Below are 24,061 nucleotides of genomic sequence, written 5' to 3'. Positions count from 1 at the left end.
AGGAGAGGTTTGCAAACTACAGACCATGAGCCAGATCCAGCTTGCTGCCTGTTTTTGTACATGAAGTTTTACTGAAACACAGCTATGCCTCTTCCTGTACATATTGCCTGTGGCTGCTTTTTTGCCACAAGGACTGGGGTGGGTAGTTACTGCAGAGACCATCAGACTGACAAAGCCTAAAATACTATCAGGTGTTTTACAGAAAATGTTTGCTCTGCCCTGCTCTAGGGCCCTGAACCTCAGTTAACTCTACCCTCTTTAACCTCAGTTTATGAAATAGTATAAGACTAGAAGCTCTACATTTATATTTAACTTCTATTTGGGAAGTTTTTGTAAGAGTAGATACAGTTCTGTTTTTCTGAGTATGATTTGGATATGTAAGAATTGTTTGTTTAGTAACTTCCCTATTTCTTATCCAGATCCTATCCCTGGAGGCTGTAATTTGGAGTTTGATTTAGATATTGATCCCAACATTTACTTGGAGTATAATTTCTTTGAAACGACTATCAAGTTTGCCCCAGCAAACCTAGGCTATGCGAGGTATGTCTGTCTCCCATGTCTGAGAAATGCTTTTAGAATATACATGACGACAGTTGTGTAGATTTGACCAGCTCTCTCAAGTCCCTAATTCTCTGTAGTAAAATTGAGTTAATTTTTGGGGGGAATTGATGTAATTTAAACTTCATTATTAATATTGGGACTGTCATTTACAGTTAATATTTTCCCACTTCATTCTTGTGAACTCTTTTTATTTGAAGAGCCAGATGTGAGTCTATTATGAGCTTGAAAATACATCCTGGTTTTTATAAAGCATTTTAAATATAGATAGCACTCAGTAGCCCTGAAACATCCTTTTATTTTTATAAAGATTCATTGTTTTAATTAAAGCTGTGCCTCAGTTTCTGCTTTAATAGTAATGATAGCTAACATTTGAGAACACTTGAATGCTTCCTGTGCATTGTCCATGGTGCTAAGTGTTGTTGTGTTCTTTGCCATTTAATCCTAATGATTTTATAAAGAAGGGCAATTGCTGTTATTTTACAGAAAGTTTCCCTAGGGGTTATGGAGATTACCTGACTTGGTAACAAATGACAAATCTGCTATATTCTTCTTTTTTTTTTTTTTAAATCAAAGATGAGGTCTTTCTGTGTTGCCCTGGCTGGTCTTGAACCTCTTAGCTCAAGCAATCCTCCTGCTTCAGCCTCCCAAAGTGCTGGGATTACAGGCATAAGCCACTGCACCCAGCTTTTTTCAAAAAAAAAATTTTTTGTCTCCCCAGAGCTGTAGTATTACTCTAGGCCTGACTGATAATCAGAATCCAGTTATGTAATCACCCTTGCCTGTTGGTGTTTGTCTTAGTTTGTGGTGCTGTAACAAAGTAGCGCAGACTGGGTGGCTTATAAACTTCTTTCTCATGGTTCTAGAGGGTAGAAGTCCACGATCAGGATGCCAGCACAGTCGAGTTCTGGTGAAGGTTCTCGTCCAGGTTACAGACTGCTGGGTTGTCATTGTGTCCACACATGACAGAAAGAAGGCTAGAAGGCTCTCTGGGATCTCCTTTATGAGGGCAGTAATTCTAGTCATTAAGGCTTCACCTTCATGACCTAATTACCTTCCAAAGGTCCTACCTCCTAATATCATCACATTGGGAGTGAGGATCTCAGCATATTAATTTTGGGGAGACGCAAACATTCAGTCCATAACAGTGCAATACTTTTCTTCAGAATACCAATTGTTGCCACTGCAAAAGGTGAACTGTTAAACTGTAATTATTGTTGCAAGTGTTTGAAATTAGGACTCTTGGTTCCTTTTTATAGATGGGACTTGCACCTCAAGAGATTGATGTTTCGTTTTGTTGGTTGACTTTAGAGGTGTAGATCCCCCATCATGTGACGCTGGGACAGACCAGGACTCCAGGTGGAGGTTGCAGTATGATGTCTATCAGTATTTTCTGCCTGAGAATGACCTCACTGAGGAGATGTTGCTGAAGCATCTGCAGAGGATGGTCAGCGTGCCCCAGGTGAAGGCCAGTGCTCTCAAGGTAAATCTGAGTCCCATGATTTGTGTGACTGGATTGTGACACCTTTGTCAGAGTTGAGAAGGGGAGAAGCTACCAGGATCTTATTTCTTTACTCTTTTCTCCTTTTTCGGGGACACTGACTTTATTCTCTTTTGTTATCATCTTGGGAGTCTTTGCTGGTGATATCTCAAAATGATGTTGGCCTTTGAGGAGATGCATGTAAATTATGTTAAGTTTTAGTTGCAGCCACATCTGTGACTTGGTAATCTGAAATGTGAATGGAAGGAGGTGGTAATTTTCTGTGTACTCCCACAACTACTGGGTAAACATTTTTGGCAAGTATGAAGATTACATTGTTTTGAGAAAAAAATAATGAGAAACTGCTTAAGGATATACACATTGGCATTCATCTTTGAACCCAAACTCAAAGTCTAACTTGCAGCCGAATTCTTCTCTGAGCTTTTGAATCCATGTAACCCTTGCTCCCCAGGTGTGGACCATGGACCAGTGGCATTGGCATCACTGGGGAGTTTGTGAGAATTGTAATTCTTAAACTCCACCCTGGAACTACTGAATCAGAATTTGCATTTTATATCCCTCAGGTGATTCTGGCTGGGTGCAGTGGCTCACGCCTTTAATCCCAGCACTTTGGGGGGCCGAGGTGGGTGGATCACCTGAGGTCAGGAGTTTGAGACCAGCCTGTCCAACATGGTGAAACGCTGTCTCTACTAAAAATACAAAAATTAGCCAGGCATGTTGGTAGATGCCTGTAATACCACCTACTCGGGAGGCTGAGGCAGGAGAATCGTTTGAACCCAGGAGGTGGAGGTTGCAATGAGCCCAGATCGTGCCGTTGCACTCCAGCCCTCAGGTGATTTTTATGCATATTAAATTTTGAGACTCACTGCAATAGATCATTTTTGTGGAGGGCAGGATTTTATCTTTATGTCTTGAAAAGTGCCTAACAGCAATATAATATATGAGGTCATCCTTCAGTCCAATGGTTGATGGGTGGAGTTTTTCTAGACGGCGTCATTGTGCTTATTCACAAAATAAGAAGCTCTGTTAGTAAAGTTTATTAGTTGCTTTATTAGATATGACATTTTAATACTATTTTTATTTTTATGAAGAATATAAGAACTTGTATAATAGGCTTTTTGTAGGTTACTTTTTAACTTTTAGTTAAAAGAATATTTTGTGCCAGCATGTGGGGAAACCCTCAAAGACTAATGAGGGTATGTCAAAGAGATTCAGGAGCCTGTTTGAAGGGGCTTGCACTGCCAAATTTGGGGCAATTCAAGAATCAAGAAAAAGATTGTGGTTGTCAGCCTTGAATAGATACAAATGAAACCTTCCTCAGTTGCCACCACTGGAGGAAACTCTTACACCAAATTACTCTAAAAATTGATAAAGAAATTTAGCTTGCCTTTTTAAAGGAGGAACTAATTCTTCCCCAGTTGGTGAGAGAAAGCTCTTTGCAGAAGAGTGCCAGCTAATATTTGTAGAACAAATAATAGAATCACATGATCACCATTTTGTGACCCTCAATGAAATAATTCCAGCAAGGATCAGCAGGTGAAAGGTTTTTAGGGAACAGGATATTTCTAGGGTGTCTAAGTAGCATCCTTAGATTAATTCTCATTGTAAAAGGAGAACCACTTTAACATGGAGTGACCTTATAGTCTCCACCTATTCCAGGTGGGCAAAGCTAGTTTCACTGAAAATGGATCAGCCTGTATTATATACTCATGTAGTGCAGTCTGACATTATCACCATCACCTGTGGTATATTCTAGCAAAAAATATCTAACCTGAATTTAGTCCTTTGGATTCCCTATTTACAGGAAATATGGGGGATAAAAGAATAAGTTAGACACAAAATTGTGGCATACTTTGTGAGAATACTGACTTCATCTCTTCTACAGTCATTGGGTAGCTGGGAGAGAAAGGTGAGACAGACTGCTCTGGATTACTGAGATTGGCCGTAAACACCATGCATGGAACTTGGTTTGATCTTGGATAAGAAGGAGAAAAGCTAGAAAAGATGTTAGGAGCCAGGAACAGTGGCACACACCTGTAATCCCAGCACTTTGGGAGGCCAAGGAGGGCAGATCACTTGAGCTCAGGAGTTTGAGACCAGCCTGGGCAACGTGGCAAAACCTCACAGCCACTAAAAAAACCAAAAAGTTCCAGGCATGGTGGTGTGTGCCTGTAGTCCCAGATATTGAGGAGGCTGAGGTGGGAGGATCGCTTGAGCCTGGGAGAAGTTGCAGTGAGCTGAGATCACGCCACTGCACTGTAGCCTGGGCAACAGAGTGAGACCCTGTCTCAAAAAAAAAAAAAAAAAAAAAAAAGACATAAGACATTAGGGAAAATCTGGATCATGTATTAGCTAATAAGAAATTATTCATTTTCGTAGGTGAGCTAAGGTATTGTGGTTATATAGGAGAATATTCTTATACAGATGGTCCCTGACTTATGATGGTTTGACTTATGATCTTTTGATTTTAGTTTTGATAATTTCCTGGGCTAGCAATATACAGTATGATACTCTTGCAATGCTGAGCAGTGGCAGTGAGCCATAGCTCCTGCTTAACCACACGGTAATAGCTAACATTCTACAGTGTACTGTATTCAATAAATTACATGAGCAATTAAACACTTTATTATAAAATAGCCTTTGTGGGCCGGGCATGGTGGCTCACGCCTGTAATCCCAGCACTTTGGGAGGCCAAGGCGGGAGGATCACGAGTTCAGGAGATGGAGCCCATCCTGGCTAACCTGGTGAAACCCTGTCTCTACTAAAAATACAAAAAATTAGCTGGGCGTAGTGGTGGTGGCAGGCGCCTGTAGTCCCAGCTACTCAGGAGGCTGAGGCAGGAGAATGGCGTGAACCTGGGAGGCAGAGCTTGCAGTGAGCCGAGATGATTGTGCCACTGCACTCCAGCCTGGGCAACAGAGCGACATTCCGTCTCAATAATAATAATAATAATAATAATAATAAAATAAAATAGCCTTTGTGTTAGATGATTTTGTTCAACTGAATCTAATGTAAGTGTTCTGAGCACATTTAAGGTTGGCTAGGGTAAAGCCATAATGTTCGGTGGGTGAGGTACATTAAATGCATTTTGACTTTACGATGGATTTATCCTGATGTAACCCCCTTGTAAGTCTGTACTTAGACTTACATCTGTACTGAGTAACTTGTTACTCAGAGTGTGGTAGGTGGTTGCATAGCATTGGCATCATCTGAGAGCTTTCTAGAAAAGCAGAATTGCTGGTACCACGCTGACCTAAGAATCAGATCTACCTTTTAACAAGACTACCCCCTGCGATTCACAAGCACGTTAAATTTGAGAAACACTGTGGTAGGACATGCACAGTGAAGTGTTTAGAAGTGAAATGTCATGATATCTGTAACTTACTTTCAGCAGGAAAAAAAATAGAGATGGGGAGAAAGTAGTGATAGAGAAGCAAATATGGTAAAATATTAACAATTGTTGATATTAGGCAGTATATAGTCTCTTTATCATGTTATTCATTCAACTTTTCTGTCTGATTTAAACTTTTCATGATAACTTGGGAGTAATATTAACAGTTTGTTGAACTTGACCAGACCTTTGCCCAGGAAGCAAGTTATTGAAGGCTAAGCAGTATTTTTAAACAATGGTAGTCGGATGTAGGAGGGCTCATAATAATTTACTCCTAAAACCCTAATATTTATTTTTCTCAAATTAGTAGGAACATACGTATTATGGTTCTATAAAGCATTTGTTTCTTCTATTTTATAGTTTACAATGGAATTTCTGAAGTTAAGAACTACTACTACATAACAAAACCTTATGTAATATTTTCTTGTTTCAGAGACTGTTAGACAAAAATAAGTGGATACTGTCTGTGAGATGTTAACAGACTGTCTACGTTAGTCTGTGGCTAACATTGGACACATCCTCTGTGTTAGGCATTGGGCTGTACACTGAGGAAAGAGCAGTGCACAAGAGAAATACAGTTCCCATCCTTGTTTATAGTCTAGCAGAGGAGAAAAAACTTTTTTCATTGTCCTAACTAGCATTTATACATTATTTATATCGCATTTTCCTTAAACTATTAAAAAAAAACCTCTGGAAGCATTTTGTGTAAGAGCTTGTTTATATTAGCACATACAAACCATGTAAGATGGCCTTTTGACCATATTAAATGGGTTGGTGTCTATTTTAAGCAAGAATTATAATTTATGAATATACCATTTAATATTACACGTAGGTGGGATTATCACAGAATAGCTTAAAAAAATCCCCTAAACACTAATCATGTGTTATTTTTGGCTTCAGGTGGTTACCCTAACAGCTAATGATAAGACAAGCGTTTCCTTCTCTTCCCTCCCGGGACAAGGTGTCATATACAATGTCATTGTTCGGGACCCGTTTCTAAATACATCTGCTGCCTACGTTCCTGCTCACACATATGCTTGCAGCTTTGAGGCAGGAGAGGGTAGTTGTGTTTCCCTAGGTGAGTATGTGGCTTTAAACTTTTACAAATTCTCCTTTGGCCTTGCAGATAATGCTTTTGTTTAGTTCTCATTCATTCAACACATACCTTTTGAGCCCCTACATTATTCCACTCTCTGTTCTAGGCACTGGGACATAGCAGTAAACAAAACAGCAAAAATACTTGTTCTGGAGCTTATATTATAGTGAGGGAGATGAGACAGACGAGATACATTTATAAAATATGTAATACATGAGAAAATGGTGGGTGCTAAGAAGATAAATAAAGTAGGAAAGGGAGATAACACATGCCAGTAAGAGGAAAATTTGAGATAGATAGCATGGCCAGGGCAGTCCTTGATGCACCACACACGTACCTGGGTGTGGTGTGTACCAGGCAGAGGGAGCAGCCAGGATGAGGGCCTGCACCTGGGAGCCTGCCTGAGGGTGTGAAGAACTGCAGTGATGACAGGTTGCAGGAGAACGAGGAGGGCAAAGGGAGTAGAGGTGAGGTGAGAGGTGTGGGGGCAGGCAGCCTGTGTGTGGCCTTGTAGACCGTAGTATGGGATTTCGCTTCTATTCTGAATGAAAGGGAAAGGCATTGGAAGGTTTTGAGCAAATGGTGCTATGATCTAAGATATTTTAATGGGATCACTGGCTGCTTTTTGAGAAAAGACGGAGGCAAGAGCAGAAATGCAGATTGGTTAGGAGGACACTGAAGTAATCCAGGGGAGAGATAACTAGGTTGGGTAGAATGGGGGCAGTGAAGGTGTTGTGAGGGGTGTGTGTGTGTGTGTGTGTGTATGTGTGTGTATTTAGCAGTTTATCTTGAAATGGTTTCTCAGAAAATATGCAAAAATAGTATAAAGAATTTCTGTATAATCTTCATCCAGATTCCTCAAAGCTTAATGTATTAGGCTATTTGCTTTTCATTCTCTCTTCTTCTCTCTTTCTTTCTATATACAATTGACCTTTGAACAGTGTAGGGGTTGGGCGGGGGCTGACTCCTGTGCAGTTGAAAATCTGTGTATAACTCTTTTTTTTTCTGAGACATAGTTTCACTCCTGTTGCCCAATCTGGAGTGCAGTGGCATGATCTCGGCCCACTGCAACCTCTGCCTCCCAGGTTCAAGTGATTCTCCTGCCTCAGCCTCCTGAGTAGCTGGGATTAACAGGCACACACCACCATGCCTGGCTAATTTTTGTATTTTTAGTAGAGTCGAGGTTTCACCATGTTGGCCAGGCTGGTCTCAAACTCCTGGCCTCAAGTGATCCACCCTCCTTGGCCTCCCAAAGTGCTGGGATTACAGGCATAAGCCACCATACCCTGCCCGTGTATAACTTTGACTTCCCCAAAACTTAACTACTGTTAGCCTAGTGTTGACCAGAGAAGCCTTATTGATAACATAAATACTTGATTAACACATATTTTGTATGTTATGTTTATCATAGACTATAGTCTTACAATAAAATGAGCTAGAGAAAAGTAAATGTCATTAAGGAAATCATAAGGAAGAGAAAGTATATTTACTATTCATTAAGTGAGAGTGGATCATCATAAAGGCCTTCATCTTCATCGTCTTCACATTGAATAGGAAGAAGAGGAGGAAGAGGAGGGGTTGTTGTTGCTGTCTCAGGGGTGGCAGAGGTGGAAGGGGAGGTAGGAGAGGCAGGCACACTCAGTGTGACTTTTACTGGAAAAAAGTCTGTATGTAAGTGGACCCATGCAGTTCAAACCCGTGTTGTTCAGGGGCCGACTGTGTATGTATAGATATGTGCACACACACACACACACACACTATTTTCTTCGCTGAACCATTTGAGAGTAAGTTGCAGACATAAAGACCTTTTTGCCATTAAATACTTCTGTATTTATTTCCTTACATAACCATAGTAAAATTATCAAAATTACAAAGTTAACATTGATTCAGTAGTTAATTCACACATGTTAGCACATTTACTAGTTGTTCCAATAGTGTCCTTTATAAATAAAAAAAAATTATTTTTGGCTGGGTGCAGTGGCTCATGCCTGTAATCCCAGCACATTGGGAGGTCAAGGTGGGCGGATTGCTTGAGCTCCAGAGTTCAAGACCAGCCTGGGCAACATGGCGAAACTCCGTCTCTACAAAAAATACAAAAATTAGCTGGCTGTGGTGGCACATGCCTGTCATTCCAGCTACTTGGGAGTCTGAGGTGGGAAGATCACCTGAGCCCAGGAAGGTCGAGGCTGCAGTGAGCCATGATTGTGCTTCTGCACTCCAGCCTGGGCAACAGAGCGAGACCCCGTCTCCCCGTCAACAAATTTTTTTTTTCCCCTGTCCAGGGTTCAGTTTAGGATCCCACATTGCATTTAACCGATGTGTCTCTTTAGAGTTCTATAATCTGGAACAAGTCTTTTTTTTTTTTTAATTTTAATCTTTTAAGACCTTGACTTTTTTGAGAAGTACAGAATATTTATTTTTTTTAGAATGTCTTCAATTTGTGTTAGTTTGATATTTCCTCATAATTAAATTTTGATTACGCTTTTTTGGCAGGAATACAAAGGAAGTGATGTGTCCTTCTCAGGAGACACTTGTCTCTTTATTTATTTGTCTCTTTACTGGTGGTGACATCCTTGATGACTTGGTTATTGGTGTCTTGCCAAGTTTCTCCACTGAAGTAACTGTTCCTTTTTTTAAGTGTCTTCAGGGGAGATACTTCGAGTGTCAGTAAATATCCCATTCTCAAACTCTCACTTGCTAGTTTTGGCATCCAGTGATCTTTGCCTGAAACATTTATTACTAGGTGGTTGCCAAATGGTGTTTTTCTAATGTATCACTCCTTCTATGTTTATTTGTTGCCATTCTGCTCTAAGGAAGGGTTTTCCCTCCCCTCCCATTTATTTATCCATGTATTTATTTTAAACCTGGACCCATAGATTCCTATTTTATTCTCTGGATGAAATCCTTTACTATCATTTATTTTCAGTTTCAAATTGTTCCAGATTTGGCTCATGAGTGGCTGGATATGTTTGGAGTACAGTGTACTGATGGATTGGATGAGGGGTTTGAGAGAAAGAGGTGTAAAGGACTTTGTAGTTTTTGGCCTGAGCAGCTGGAGAGAGAGAGCGACCATTCGCTGAGGTGGGAAGCACTGTTGGAGGAGAAGGTTGGGAGGATACGTTAAGAGTTCAGTTTTGGATAAGTTCAGTTTGAGAACCCTATTGAGCATTTATGTGCAGATGTTTAACTGATGGTTGATTATATATATAAGCCTGGAATTCACAGGGAAGTCTTAGCTGGAGAGCATCTTGGAAATCTTCAGACTGAATATATGGCATTTAAGGCTGCATGCTAAATGGTGTTATCTATAAAGGGGTGGCAGAGGTGGAAGGGGAGGTGGGAGAGGCAGGCACACTCAGTGTGACTTAGAGAAAAGGGAGGGGTCTGAGGACTGAGTCCTGGGTGCTCCAATGTTTAGAGCTTAGGAAATTGAAGATCCTACCAATGGGCTGAGAAACTGCAGCCAGATTGGTAAAAGGAAAGTGATGTTTGTTGAAGCCAAGGCTAGATAGTATTGCACAGAAGAGAGAGTGATCAGCTTTGGCAGATGCTGCTGATAGGTCAGCTAAGAAAGAGACTGAAAATGACTCTTGGATTTAGCAATGTGGAGGCCGTTGGTACCAGTGAGAGTTGTTGCAGTGGAGAGGTGGGGTAGGAGCCTGACTGGAGCATATTCAAGAACAAATAGGAGCTAGGAGCACAGAAACTGGAGAAAGTTCAAGTAGCTCTTTCAAGGAGCTTTGCTCTAAAGAAGAAAGTCTATTGTGTTCAAGCCAGAGATTATGGTTCTCTCCTTCTGCTAGAGCCATATCCCACTGTTAAAGAAAAAAAAATAAGTGACACTGGTTAAAGCACAGTGAGGAAGATTTTATTCAAGGTTGGGGGTAGTATTACAATAGGCATAGGGACCACTGTGATGGAATTTTGCAGTGGGGAAGAGAGATTGGGCCCAATTCTTGAGTACAACATGGGCTACTGGGAATTTGTAGCCATGGAGCAGGGTGGGAGTCAGTGGATGGAAAATTTCTAAGAGGAAACATGAGGGGCAAGGGGGCATTCTGTCTGCGCTGACCTAAGGGGATTCTTACTGAAGATAGACCAGGGTGGTCAGACATCACCTGGGGGATGGATGGTGGAGGATGAAGAACCCAATTAGATATCGAGGGTGATTTGATATCAAGCATAAGGGATTCTTGCTAAGCTGACTTATCAGAGTTCTTGCTGAAGCTGGATTTTACAAAGATGTGCACAGATGGGCCTAGGAGGGGGTTCAGGAGACTGACTGAAATTTGGCCAAGCAGGCCGGGCGCGGTGGCTCATGCCTGTAATCCCAGCACTTTGGGAGGCCGAGGCGGGCGGATCACGAGGTCAGGTGATCGAGACCATCCTGGCTAACACAGTGAAACCCCGTCTCTACTAAAAAAAAAAAAAAAAATACAAAACATTAGCCAGGCATGGTGGTGGGCGCCTGTAGTCCCAGCTAATAGGGAGGCTGAGGCAGGAGAATGGTGTGAACCCAGGAGGTGGAACTGGCAGTGAGCCAAGATCGCGCCACTGCACTCCAGCCTGGGCGGCAGAGCGAGACTCTGTCTCAAAAAAAAAAAAAAAAAAGAAATTTGGCCAAGCAAAGGCTCTTTGTCACCACTCAGTCTTCCACTCAAGACAATCTTCCACTCAGGATCCTTGAGGGATACAATGCAAGAGACCTTGGCAGATATAAGTTTGTGTGTATGTATGTGTATATATATATATATTTTTGACAGTCTCACTCTTGTCACCCAGGCTGGAGTACAGTGGCGTGATCTCAGCTCACTGCAACCACTGCCTCCCAGGTTCAAGTAATTCTCGTGCCTCAACCTCCAGAGTATCTGGGATTATAGGCGTGCACCACCATGCCCTGCTAATTTTTGTATTTTTAGTAGAGACCTGACCAACCATGTTGGTCAGGTTGGTCTTGAACTCCTGACCTCAGGTGATCTGCCCGCCTCGGCCTCCCAAAGTCCTACAGGTGTGCACCACCTCGCCTGACTAATTTGTGTATTTTTAGTTGAGATGGGGTTTCACCATGTTGGCCAGGCTGGTCTTGAACTCCTGGCCTCAAGTGATCCACCCGCCTCAGCCTCCCAAAGTGCTGGGATTACAGGCGTGAGCCACTGCGCCTGGCCCTATATTTTTAACCGATGGACTGAAGTATGTCTGGGTTCCTCCATTTCTTTCCCTTGAACCCTTCATGCAAAAGCCCCTTCTAAATAGAAAGGCCCCCAGGCCTGTCTCTCTCTGTTAGGCTTAGGAGACAGAGAGCTCTGATCCAGTTGTTCTTCCCACCCAAAGTTGAACCTTCCTAGTGATGTTAGTTCTATTGTTACTCTCATTTTCAAGATTGATGAGTATTAGGGTGCTTTTCCTGAGCTTGGAGTAGGGAGGCTATATCCATATTGCCTCCTAACTAAAACCTTGCCCTGTGGTTCATAACCCTTAGCAATACTGTCATAGTTAAAGACACTTTAACCTTCGACTTGCTTCTGTCCTAGTCTGTTCACTCCTTTCGTTCCCCCAGAGTGAATGCCTGTTTTATGTCTTGTTTTATCGTAGATTCTGCTTTTGATGAAACCTTCCATACCCTCTCATTTTACTTGTATAATTGTTTCTCTCCCTCCTTCCTGGTATTGTGATAGGGGATTTAGTTCCCCTCTAATGTTATAGAAGAGTATCTAACTGTGTCTTAGTTTTTATTGGGTTGGAAGACCTTGCTGTCTTGGTGATTATACTTGCTGAAAAGTTCCACGGGATTTTCATTTGAGAAAATCATCCCAGCAAATTTAATGATTTTGGTGTAAAAATTAAATTCTAGAACGATAGTTAACCACAGGTCTGAAATAAACAGAATGTGGTGTTTTTATCTTTCGTTTAATCTTTCTGGGTTTTTTTTGTTTTGTTTTTCATTTTTTGTTTTTGAGATGGAGTCTGGCTGCGACATCCAGGCTGGAATGCAATGGCCTGATCCTTGGCTCACTGCAACCTCTGCTTCCCAGGTTCAAGCAATTCTCCTGCCTCAGCCTCTGGAGTAGCTGGGACTACAGGCATGCGCCACCAGGCCTGGCTAATTTTTGTATTTTTAGTAGAGACGGGGGTCTCACCATGTTGGCCAGGCTGATCTCAAACTCCTGACCTCAAGTGATCCGCCCACCTCGGGCCTCCCAAAGTGCTGGGATTATAGGCGTGAGCCACTGCGCCTGGCCGTTGTTTAATCTTTCTTATGGGCTCCTTATTCTCAGAAAAGCTGATATTTAGGTATTATATCCCCTGTGAATTCTGCTCTTCTGTCTGTGTTCCTTATTTTACTGTATGTCTTCATGGTTTCTCCATTCTGAGCACTCTTAGGCATTTTATGTATTTTGATTTGTGGCAGCCTTGTTGTATTTTAGCATGAGATTGTATAGATGTCTTGTTTTGGGTTTTAGTTCAGGGATTATTTTCTTGCGTTTATCTCTGAGGAGTCATGATGGTGGGTGATGAGTTTAGCGAGCATATTTTTCTCTTCAGTAAACTGAATGATACCATGCTTCATCATTGGTTGTAATGCAACATTTTTCTCCAAGGCAATATGTATAATTGATAAGACTGGTAGTAATTTGTGTATGTGTAATAAATATTATAATAAATAACTTATAAGTGTAATACATGTTTTTAAATTGTGAGTTTCGGTTTAAATTTTTTATTGTGAAAAACTTCAGTGAGCCTCCATATACCAATTATCCAGCCTTAACAATTTTGATTTATGGCCATTATCTTGTTTCAGCTGTGCTCTACCTGCTTCTCTGCCTCTCCACCTCATCACCCTCCTTTATCACTGGATTATTTTAAAGCAAATCCCTGGTCATCATGTTACTCACAAATATTTCAGTATGTATACCTTAAAGATAAGCACTTAAAAAATAGAATCACAGTGTCATTAACATAATTTTCATTTTAAAATATTGAAAATATTTCTTTAATAGCATCAAATTAACAGCCAGAGTTTGCGTCTGGAGTCATCTCAATTGTTTTGCAGTTTGTTAGAATCAGGTTGCAGATGAGATCTATACATAGTATTGAGTTGATGTGTCTCTTAAATCTCTTTTAACCTGTATTCTCCCTCCACCCACCCCCACCGCCTCCACCCCACTCCCTGCCACCTTTTGTCCATGCAGTTTATTTGTTGAAGAAACAGGATTATTTGTTTTAGGAACACTCTCTCTCTGTTTCTCTCCACACTACCCAGGAATATGTCATAGGAAGTGTTCCATACCTCTGTCAGCAAGCATATATTGTCTGGCTTCTCTTTTTGTTGATATTGATTGTCTACATAGGTTCATTCATTAGGGGTGGCAAGAGTATTTTAAAGATAAATTTGTAATATACATGTATGGGATAGATTATGTCAGTTCACTTAGCTTTTTTGATGAAGTTTCGTTCTATAAATATTAATACAAAGTATCAAATTGGATGTATTATCCACTAAATTTTCATTATTTTGTAGGAAGAGTGTCTTCCAAAGTGTTCTTCACTCTTTTTGCCCTGCTTGGTTTCTTCATTTGTTTCTTTGGACACAGATTCTGGAAAACAGGTATTATGTGCAATGTAGTTGCTATTTCCATTTTGTGGTCTTTTCTCTTCAGTGTTGCTGGGGAATGACCTGTGAGGAGAGTAAGCACTTACTTATCTCTACTATCTTTAGAGATTTGTAGCTGGGGTCTTGTAGTCATGAGTCTACTGAGTTGCAATGCGTTTTTATTTTTTTCTATTCTCCCTACAGCGGAGTATAACCTTCTCTTATTAACAGGGGAATACAATTATGCAGTGAATTTTATCAGCTGCTAGATCTGTTAGTTGACTAAAGATAACCGAGATTAGACATTGGTTGTCAGGGCCGGGCTCAGTAGCTCATACCTGTAATCCCAGCACTTTGGGAAGCTGAGGTGAGAGGACTGCGTGAGGCCAGGAGTTTGAGACCAGTCTAGGCAACATAGTGAGATCCCTTCTCTACCAAAAAGTTAAAGACAAATTGGGACTGTGTGTGGTGGCTCACACCTGTGATCCCAGCACTTTGGGAGGCTGAGGCAGGCAGATTACTTGAGCTCAGGAGTTTGAGACCAACCTGGGTAACTCAGTGAGACCCTGTTTCTCCAAAAAATACAAAAAATTAGGCAGGCTCGATGGTGTGTGCCTGTAGTCCCAGCTACATGGGGAGGCTGAGGTGGGGGGATTGCTTGAGCCCGGGAGACAGAGGTTGCAGTGAGCCAAGATTGTGCCACTGGATGACAGAGTAAGATCCTGTCTCAAAAAAAAAAAAAAAAAAAAAAAGAAGTTGATTGTCTTTGTAAAAATGTGTGTGGATATTGGTGATGGCGATTGACTTGGTTTCTCATGAATCAGGCTATGGGTCTGCAGTGTACAGTGAGTTTGAAATGTCTGCTCAGTCCTGAGAGATTCAGATGCCAAAGGGAACACCAGCATCTACATCAGTGAAACACACTGAAGAACTGGGGTGTAAATCATGCTCACTGAATTGGTTTGAATTATTTGGGCTGCTTTTTATATAAGTGATGTTTTCGATTACTAAAACAATCCTTATTTAATCAACAAGGTGTATAACTGAGCATCAAGGTAGCTCAAATGTAATCCTGATCTAATAAGGCTCTTTAAACTTCTGTTAAATTGTTTGAAATAGCAACTCCTTTCCTGCTATTATGACACTTTTTTTTATTAATTGGGAAGAGAGTATTGTAAAGAATATATAATATCTCAACATGTAGAATGATTCTGTAACAAAGAACTTAGTTGCTAAGCTGTGGTCTCAAAGTTATCACTAGCTTTTTTTTTTTTCTTTTTAAAGAGATGGAGTCTCACTGTGTCTCCTAGGCTGGAGTGCAGTGTAGTGGCTGTTCACAGGTGCAATTATAGTGCACTACAGCCTCACATTCGTAGCCTCAAGTGATCCTCCCACCTCAGCCTCCCAAGTAGCTGAGACTACAGGTACAAGCCACCATGCCTCACTCTGGGTTTTTTTGGTATGTTGATATGTATCATTTTATATTTATTGAAATTGAGATACAGTACAAGTATTACCAAGAACAGCTGTGAAGAATTTAGAAAATAGGTAGAGCTATGGCCTCCATGATCAGGATTAGGCTTATTTGTGGGAACAAAGTTATCTGTGTGCTTGCATTACCAGGTGTTTTAATGGATGAAGGTAATGATTGATCATTCTAAACAGGATGGGATGAATTAAAAGAAGATATAAAAGTTATATTTTGCTTTGGAACAGTTTGGGTTTCTTTTACCTTTTACGTTTTATTTCTGCTTACAAAACTATTAAAATTTAGTGTGTAATTTCGTACAGATACACGTGACGAAATGCTATTCTTGTTTTAAGCAGAAAACATAAATATATTAAAATGTGCTATGAAATGAACAAATCACAATTTAACAATGGAAACTGACCTATATACAAGAAAGTGTATCCTGTAGTTGGTACTTTAATATTGTATCTATTTAATAATAATTACTCCCATGGCTGCTGAATTTCTTCTGCCTTTTAGATGTTTTTTTTTTCCTCTGAATGCTGTAACATGTAAATTCCAGGAGCTTAAGCATGTATTTGTAGATTAAATATTTAAATTGCACTGTAAAAAGAGTGCTTAACCATAGCTTTTGTTGTTTTGCTTTTTTCCTTTCCTGGTGGTTTGCCACTTAGAATTATTCTTCATAGGCTTTGTCATCATGGGATTCTTCTTTTATATACTGATTACAAGACTGACACCTATCAAGTATGATGGTAAGTGAAAATTATATAGTTTAACTGGGTATTCAAGAAGGCAGGTGCTGTGTTTTACTTCACCTTTCCTTCTGCAGTTTGGCCTATATTGTGTGCGACAGCCTATTACTTATGTAAAATAATGGTCCACCTAGTCTCTGAACACCTTTTCTGAACTACTCATTCAGACCTTCTGGGTTTTTAATCTGTATGGTGAATTCCTTGGTACTTAGGGAAAGGAGGGGCCATATTGATTATAGACCTGTGTTCTGGCTATGTGATACGTTGAAGATATGAGATGTACAACAAGCAAAATGTTGAGGTTTTCTTTACCTGAAAACAGACACCCCCCCTACCCCATTACATTTAACAGAATGCTTGTCAACTTTTCCTTCTCAATCCCAATTTATTGACAAGCCAAACCTGTCACTGGTCCTGTGAGGTTTAGCTCCCTAGCTAATTTCCTTGTCTCAGCCCAGACCCCTCCCTAGAGAGGGTTGCTCTATGCTGGCTTCATGGCACCACTGAAGAGCCCTCAGTGCCTGACCTACAGAAAGCTGAAGCTGGCGCTGGTAACGGTATTGTATGTCTAAGGCACGCGGTTGGAAGTACTGCCGGTTATCCAGCAGTTCATCCTCTCTCTTTGTACAGTGAATCTGATTCTGACAGCTGTCGCTGGAAGCGTCGGTGGAATGTTCTTGGTAGCTGTGTGGTGGCGATTTGGAATCCTCTCGATCTGCATGCTCTGTGTTGGACTGGTGCTGGGGTTCCTCATCTCGTCTGTGACTTTCTTTACTCCACTGGGTAGGCGATGTGTAACGGATGTTTTGTGTGTTTGAGTGACTGTTTGAATACTGCCTAATTGGATTTGCATCCTGGAGTGGTGTTGCATGTCAGTGCTTCTCCTGTGGAGTTCTGGAAATCTGCATTGATGGTGTGACACTTTTAGACAGCACCAGGACTAGTAAAAGTCCCTCCTTCCTGAAAGGCACATTAGATGAAATATAGAATGTCTTTAGAGGTAGCTTTGTATCTATTTGTTGTGATAAGGGGTGTGTGTTTATTAGAAATAATGGAGGTAAAGGGGCACTGCTCTGATGGCAGCCGAGTTGGGGAACCTGGTACTTTGTTTCTGGTCTTCTGTTGTACCCTCAACCTCCACTCCCATCCTCTGCCAAACCCCAGGTGTCCCTGAGGTACTTAATCACCCTGGGGCAGTAGCACAGGGATGGTTCTGGGGTTTTTTCGTGTTTTTTAAAAAGTAATTCAATTGCTATCAGTTTTTAAAATCTGGTTAACTTATAAGTTAACTTTCTTTGCCATTGTTTAATAACTTACATTTCCTGATTGTTGTCAAAAACAAACAAACAAAAACAGTATCTACTCAAAAGTATTCTATTTGGCTGTTTCCTTTCTGTGAACATGTTCTTAAAATACTAGAATAAAGTTGATGGATGTTAGATATAAAACTAGCCATTTCATGAGGCTGTCAACTCTGTAGAGAATGCAGGATATAATAGAGTACAAGTCATGTGTCCCTTGTCTCTCTGAAGACTTTTTTTCCAAGACTACTGGATAGTCTGATGAAAAGCAGTGTTGTGTAGGCTTGGCTAAATGACAGATTCACATGGGGATGTTTTTGAAAATATAGATTCAAGGCTCTACCCTAGATGTGCTAAATAAAATACTTCCTAATGGCTAAGCATAGTGGCTCATGCCTATAATCCCAGCACTTTGGGAAACCAAGTGGGAGGATTGCTTGAGCTCAAGTTTGAGACCAGCCTGGGCAACATAGTGATTCCCCATCTCTACTGGAAAAAAAAAAAAAAATTAGCCAGGTGTCGTAGTGCATGCCTGTGGTCTCAGCTACCCTGGGAGGCTGAGGCTAGAGGATTGCTTGAACCCAGGAGGTTGAGGCTGCAGTGAGCTATGATGGTGCCATTGCACTCCAGCCTAGGCGACTGAACAAGACCCTGTCTCAAAAACAAAACAAAAAGACCACGAAAACCAACTACTACTTAATGGGCTTCTCCTCTTTTGTTAATGCTTAGAGGATGGAGGGATGATAGGTTATAATTTCTAGTAATTTAATGTACTTTTCATGAGTAGAATGAGCATAAATTATAAAGTCAGGAAAAAACCCTCTGTATGCATTCTGGCTCTGTCACTAATTCCCTTTCTAGCTTATAACCTTGGACAATGTATTGAAACTTTGTTCCATCATCTGTGAAACTATCTCATAGGATAGATGTGAGGAATGAGAAAACAGAAATAAAGAGGTCTCTTAATTTTCATCTTTATAAAGTAGTCTAGAGCAGTTGTCTCTAAACTTTTTGACATACTATTCCTATTGGTAAAAATAATTTTAGCATATACCCTTTGTATATGTTTATTTGTGAACTATCTCATAGCTTAAGGACAGTTAGAGTGATCATCTCTTCAATGCTAGTGGGTGCAAACCCATATTTTTATTTTTTAGAGACAGGATCTCTTTCTGTCACCCATGCTGAACTGCAGTGACACTATCATTGCTCACTGCAACCTCAAACTCCAAGGCTCAAGCCATCCTCTTACATCAGCCTCCCAAGTAGCTGGGACTACAGGTGTGTGCTGCCATGCCTGCTAAGTTTTTATTTTTAGTAGAGACAGAGTCTCACTGTTGCTTAGGGTGGTCTTAAACTGGGCTCAGGCAGTCCTCCCACCTCGGCCTCCCAAAGTGTTGGGATTACAGGCTTGAGCCACTGCACCTAGCCTACCTATATATGTATAAACACACACACACACACACACACATACACACACACACACACACCCATTATTTTTTTCCTGAGACGGAGTCTCACTCTGTCTCCCAGGCTAGAGTGCAGTTGCGCAGTCTCGGTTCACTGCAACCTCTGCCTCCCGAGTTCAAGTGATTTTCCTGCCTCAGCCTCCTGAGTAGCTGGGATTATAGGCACACACTACCATGCTCAGCTCATTTTTATATTTTTAGTAGGGATGGGGGTTTCTCCTTATTGGCCAGGCTGGTCTCAAACTCCTGACCTCAAGTGATCTGTTCACCTCGGCTTCCCAAAGTGTTGGGATTACAGGCGTGAGCCACAATGCCCGTCCAAGAGGCCTACCCATATTTTTAAGCATTAGCATTTAAAAAATATTTGGCTGACCACTACAATCTGATTAGATTGCTAGTTTTCACCTTATGTGGGAAGCAATGAGCTTATTCTCTGAAAGGGTCCGTTCTTCACGTGCATGCATCATAACTATTTTCAATACCTAGATTTCTTGAAAGCCTTTTAAAAGAAAGCCACGTATGTATTTTGTGAAGGTTAATATAGTTAAACTAGAGAATATAATCTGTAAGTTCACATCAATGGCATGTTGCTGTTGGCTTCAGAGAATATGGAGTCTCAAGGTCCAGTCCTGTAGCCTAGGGACTCCCAGTCTTCCCCTCTGACCTGGATATGTAGGTCTTGAGGTATGGGGCCATTTACAGATGGACTGAATGGTGGTGCCAGTGTCAGTATTAAACAGCAGTCAGCCTATTCTTGCTTTTTAAACTTAATTTATAAAGAGGAGTTCTCATATATTTGTTCTGGGTTGGCCTAAGTTGTGCAGCATTTTAGAGTCCAGCAGCAGGAGAAGGGTTTGGGAAGAGCAGATGGTTGGTTCCTCTCTCCTGATACACGAGGAAATCACATGTCACAGTGTGCAGTGGCGTGACAGGACATGCTTTGACGGTAAAAATCTGTTAAGTGGATTCACTGTTTACATTGGGTTCATGGCTTAACTTTGAATGCCTTTTACTTGTATTTTTTATTTTGCAGTATGAAATCATGAAGTCAGAAATGTAGAGCTAACAGGTGATTTAGAGCTTGGAGATATAATTCAATGTCATTTTGAGGGTTAGGAAACTGAGGCTCAAGTTCACAGAGCTAGTGAATGGAAGAGCTTGGACTATTCCAGTCTCTTCTAAATGATTTTGTTAATAAGTGCAGAGCGTTGACCTGCTTGATTCCTCCCACCCACCTTCTAGAACACATCCTTCAAAGAAGATTGTATTGACAGTTAAATGAAGAAAATTAGAATTCATTTCTAGTTGCCAACATATTCCCTGGTTGTTACTTTAAGGCTTTGATGTATATCTGTGTTCAGATGTTCCAAGAAACTAAATCTAACTTGGTAAAGCTGTTGTTTACTCTTAGTTTCTTTTTGCTTTTTCAGGAAACCTAAAGATTTTTCATGATGATGGTGTATTCTGGGTCACTTTCTCTTGCATAGCTATCCTCATTCCAGTAGTTTTCATGGGCTGCCTAAGAATAGTAAGTGTTTCATCAAAAGTTAGATTTATTGATTATGTTATCCTGTGTGTTCAGCTGATCACTTATTTCATCATTTTGCATGTTTTATTCACTGGGGAGGGCTGTGTTACCTGTATCAGATGACTGATTCTAAATAGCCTTGTTACTGTGAAAGCAAAGGAAGTTCTATTTATGACTACCACATGGTGTTTGTTTTTTTTCTTTTTTTTCCATCAAATGGAGCATTACAGTCAGTATGCTTTTAACAGTGGGAGCAGAGAAGGTAGTGCTTACTCTAGTACTCCAACCTGATGGGTCATTAGTTTCAGCTGGCTTCAGAAGAGCGATTCTTCCTCTAATTAGATTTTATTGTTGAAGTTCCTTCATATGGAAGATATTTTCCACAGTATTTGGATAAGCTGAACTGTGTTTTAAGAACCCATATGGATGTTGAAGGTTGTTTTCAGTTTATCTTTCTAGGGAACTTCTGTTCAGCTTTGAGTGGGTCTGGTCCTTTTTCATGCCTGAGGGAGCAGATGTGATTGCCTGTGATTGAAGCCAGTGGAGAGTTATAAACTATTTTTGTTCTACCATGGATGATGCCTAAACTCTTCCACTCTTCCACAGCTGAACATACTGACTTGTGGAGTCATTGGCTCCTATTCGGTGGTTTTAGCCATTGACAGTTACTTGTCCACAAGCCTTTCCTACATCACTTTGAACGTACTCAAGAGAGCGCTCAACAAGGATTTCCACAGAGCTTTCACAAATGTGCCTTTTCAAACGAATGGTAAGATTCTTAAATCCAAAAACCAGTGTGACAGCACAGTAGGAGTCTTGACCCACCTATGCTAACCAGAGCACTTGGAAACTAAATTTAAAGAAAGTCAACTGGGACAAAAGGAGGGAACACAGCATACAATGCTGTGAGAACCCTCTGTTATGACAACTCAGGATCATGGGAGTAAAGCATTTAAAATTTTAAGATGAAGATAAAAATCTACTAAATGAATTTCATTAAGAAATTTCCAAGATTATTTAGGTTTACCTGGTCATTCTCAGAGGGGAGAAAAATACTGACAGTAAAGACGTTTGACACTTATGGGTGGGGATGGAATAAGGGATGAGAATGACAACCTGATTTAATTTTAAGTTATTCCCTTGTTTCCCTCCTTTAATGAAGCATGCAGTTTGCTAGTTGAAAGAGTTTTTAATTAGTAAGCATATAGTTTCCCTCACTTGTAAGATTCTATCCATTACAGATTTTCTATAAATTTTTTGAAGAAAAAAATGACTACTGCATGAATTGTTCAGATTGTAAGATATGTTGACTTCAGAAATGTTGAAATGTGGAGAGTGAAAAAGCATGTCCTAGAATTGAAGATATATTGCATAAGCACAATTGTGATTGTTGTGATTTTATTTTAGGGCAAATGTTTCCCTTTACTATCCAGAGCTTTCCCTTTGGATAAGAGGTTGATGGTAGAGACCTTGAAATCCTTGAAAACCTTAAAACTCTTGCACGTTTTAAGTACCAGTGTTTTGCCAAGCCTTTTACTAGAAGCTGAGTATGTTTGGTTGAATCTTTTCATGCGTTCCTATACCTACACTGTGAGTGCAGTAGGGCCCCATGTAGAGTGGAATGGGGAAGAAATGAGCGTGGTGGAATCTGATGTTCCATGATGTATATATGTGAAGTCTAACTAGATCACTGCCTTCCTCCCCGAACCCCCTCTGAAAAAACGCACAAACAACTGTGGGTACTTGTTACATAATGTTGGAAGGCCAAGGATCCAAACAACTGATTTTTTTACAACCTGTCTGGACTTTCAAATACCTGTAATAGAAAATTCCTAGTTTCAAAAATAAGACTGTGGCTTCCCTACTGATTCCTTGGTTTGTAACTGAGGAACTACATATGTGTTGGACTAACTCACCAGAAAGTCTATTAGAAAGGAATATACAGGTTTAGTCCATGAAGGGTTGTATTATTATGTTAGATTTTAAAATACTAGAGTTCAAACTGTACTTTTTCTACTGTTTTTTAGACTTTATTATCCTGGCAGTATGGGGCATGCTGGCTGTAAGTGGAATTACGTTACAGATTCGAAGAGAGAGAGGACGACCATTCTTCCCTCCCCACCCATACAAGTTATGGAAGCAAGAGAGAGAGCGCCGAGTGACGAACATTCTGGACCCTAGCTACCACATTCCTCCACTAAGAGAGAGGCTCTATGGCCGATTAACCCAGATCAAAGGGCTCTTCCAGAAGGAGCAGCCAGCTGGAGAGAGAACGCCTCTGCTTCTGTAGATGCCCAAGGGCTTGGTCAGTGTGCCTCAGCTTTGGAGTTCATGCCTGGAGTGGTTCAACAGTCTCTGGTGCAAGTCTAATAAGAGATCAGGCATATATATCTGTTCTTTGCATAATGTTATGGTGCCCTTATTGATATATGGTAAGGGTATACTAGGGGATTAGGATGATTCTAAGAGAATGAGAAAGATGACCAAAAGGTTGGTGGTAGGGAGGCTTTTTCTTATTTCCAAATACTTGAGAAATTACCTTTTGGTTTACAAATCTATGATCAACGTATTCCATTAAATAGATACATTAAAAAAATTAAAAACTGATTCTCCTGCAGAGCCCTGGTGTTTCTTTTTATAACCCCTTGAAACAAGTCTCTTACCTGAGCCTGTCTAAACTTTTGGAGGGAGTTTATTATTGAGTCTTTATTTGTGACAGTATTTGGAGATTTAGGGATTTGATACTTAGGCCTTTGAATTTTAGAATACAAAAAGAGAAGCAAGCCAGGCGTGGTGGCTCACACCTGTAATCCCAATACTGGGAAGCCCAGTGGGAGGATTGCTTGAGCCCAGGAGTTTGAGACCAACATGGGCAACTTGACAAGACCCCATCTCTACAAAAAAATTAAAAAATTAGCCAGGCTTGGTGGCACGTGCCTACTCCCAGCTCCCAAGGAGACTGAGATGGGAGGATCCCAGGAGCCCTGAAGATTGAGGCTACAGTGAGTCTTGATTGTGTCACTGCATTCCAGCTTGGGTGACAGAGACCCTGCCTCAAAAAGAGAAATTAAGAAAAAAAAAACTTATTTTCTTACTAAAAGCAGTCTGATTACTTAGTTGCATGCCCTTCTTAGTATCATACATTATCCAAAAGTTACCCTTTTTTTTCAGTATTTTTAAAAATTTTTAAGTTGTGATAAAATACACATGAAATTTACCTTCTTATTCATGTTTAAGTGTACAATTCAGTAGGTTCCCTTTGTTTTTGCCTTTTATTGCTTAAAATGGTAATTGAAATAGCTAAATTATTATTTGAAAATAGGCCAATTTATATAGATAATAGAATTTTATAAGGATGATTTATTTATATTCCAAATAATGGCCCCCTTTTTTTTTCAAG

At 40.5% G+C, this 24,061-nt stretch overlaps 1 protein-coding gene across 4 annotated transcripts in view; it reads left to right on the top strand.

The window, feature by feature from the left end:
• The window catches only part of TM7SF3 (transmembrane 7 superfamily member 3), a 40,420-nt gene extending 17,152 nt beyond the window's left edge, over positions 1–23,268 (top strand). The window contains exons 4-12 of one of the 4 annotated variants that reach the window (XM_002823048.6): positions 420–540; positions 1,870–2,041; positions 6,351–6,528; positions 14,066–14,152; positions 16,283–16,363; positions 16,994–17,146; positions 20,564–20,661; positions 21,268–21,430; positions 22,689–23,268. In XM_002823048.6, coding sequence (XP_002823094.2) covers positions 420–540; positions 1,870–2,041; positions 6,351–6,528; positions 14,066–14,152; positions 16,283–16,363; positions 16,994–17,146; positions 20,564–20,661; positions 21,268–21,430; positions 22,689–22,951 — 1,316 coding nt within the window. In that variant the 3' untranslated portion in view covers positions 22,952–23,268. The remainder of the gene's footprint in view (positions 1–419; positions 541–1,869; positions 2,042–6,350; positions 6,529–14,065; positions 14,153–16,282; positions 16,364–16,993; positions 17,147–20,563; positions 20,662–21,267; positions 21,431–22,688) is intronic. The other 3 variants (XM_063711718.1, XM_054527013.2, XM_063711719.1) reach the window with 3 other exon arrangements.
• Positions 23,269–24,061: the final 793 nt, after the last annotated feature.

Source organism: Pongo abelii, chromosome 10, assembly GCF_028885655.2.
Source record: "Pongo abelii isolate AG06213 chromosome 10, NHGRI_mPonAbe1-v2.0_pri, whole genome shotgun sequence".
NCBI classification, from domain to species: Eukaryota; Metazoa; Chordata; class Mammalia; order Primates; family Hominidae; genus Pongo; species Pongo abelii.
The sequence above is the reverse complement of the archived record's forward strand: the minus strand, read 5'-3'. Positions and strand labels throughout refer to the sequence as shown.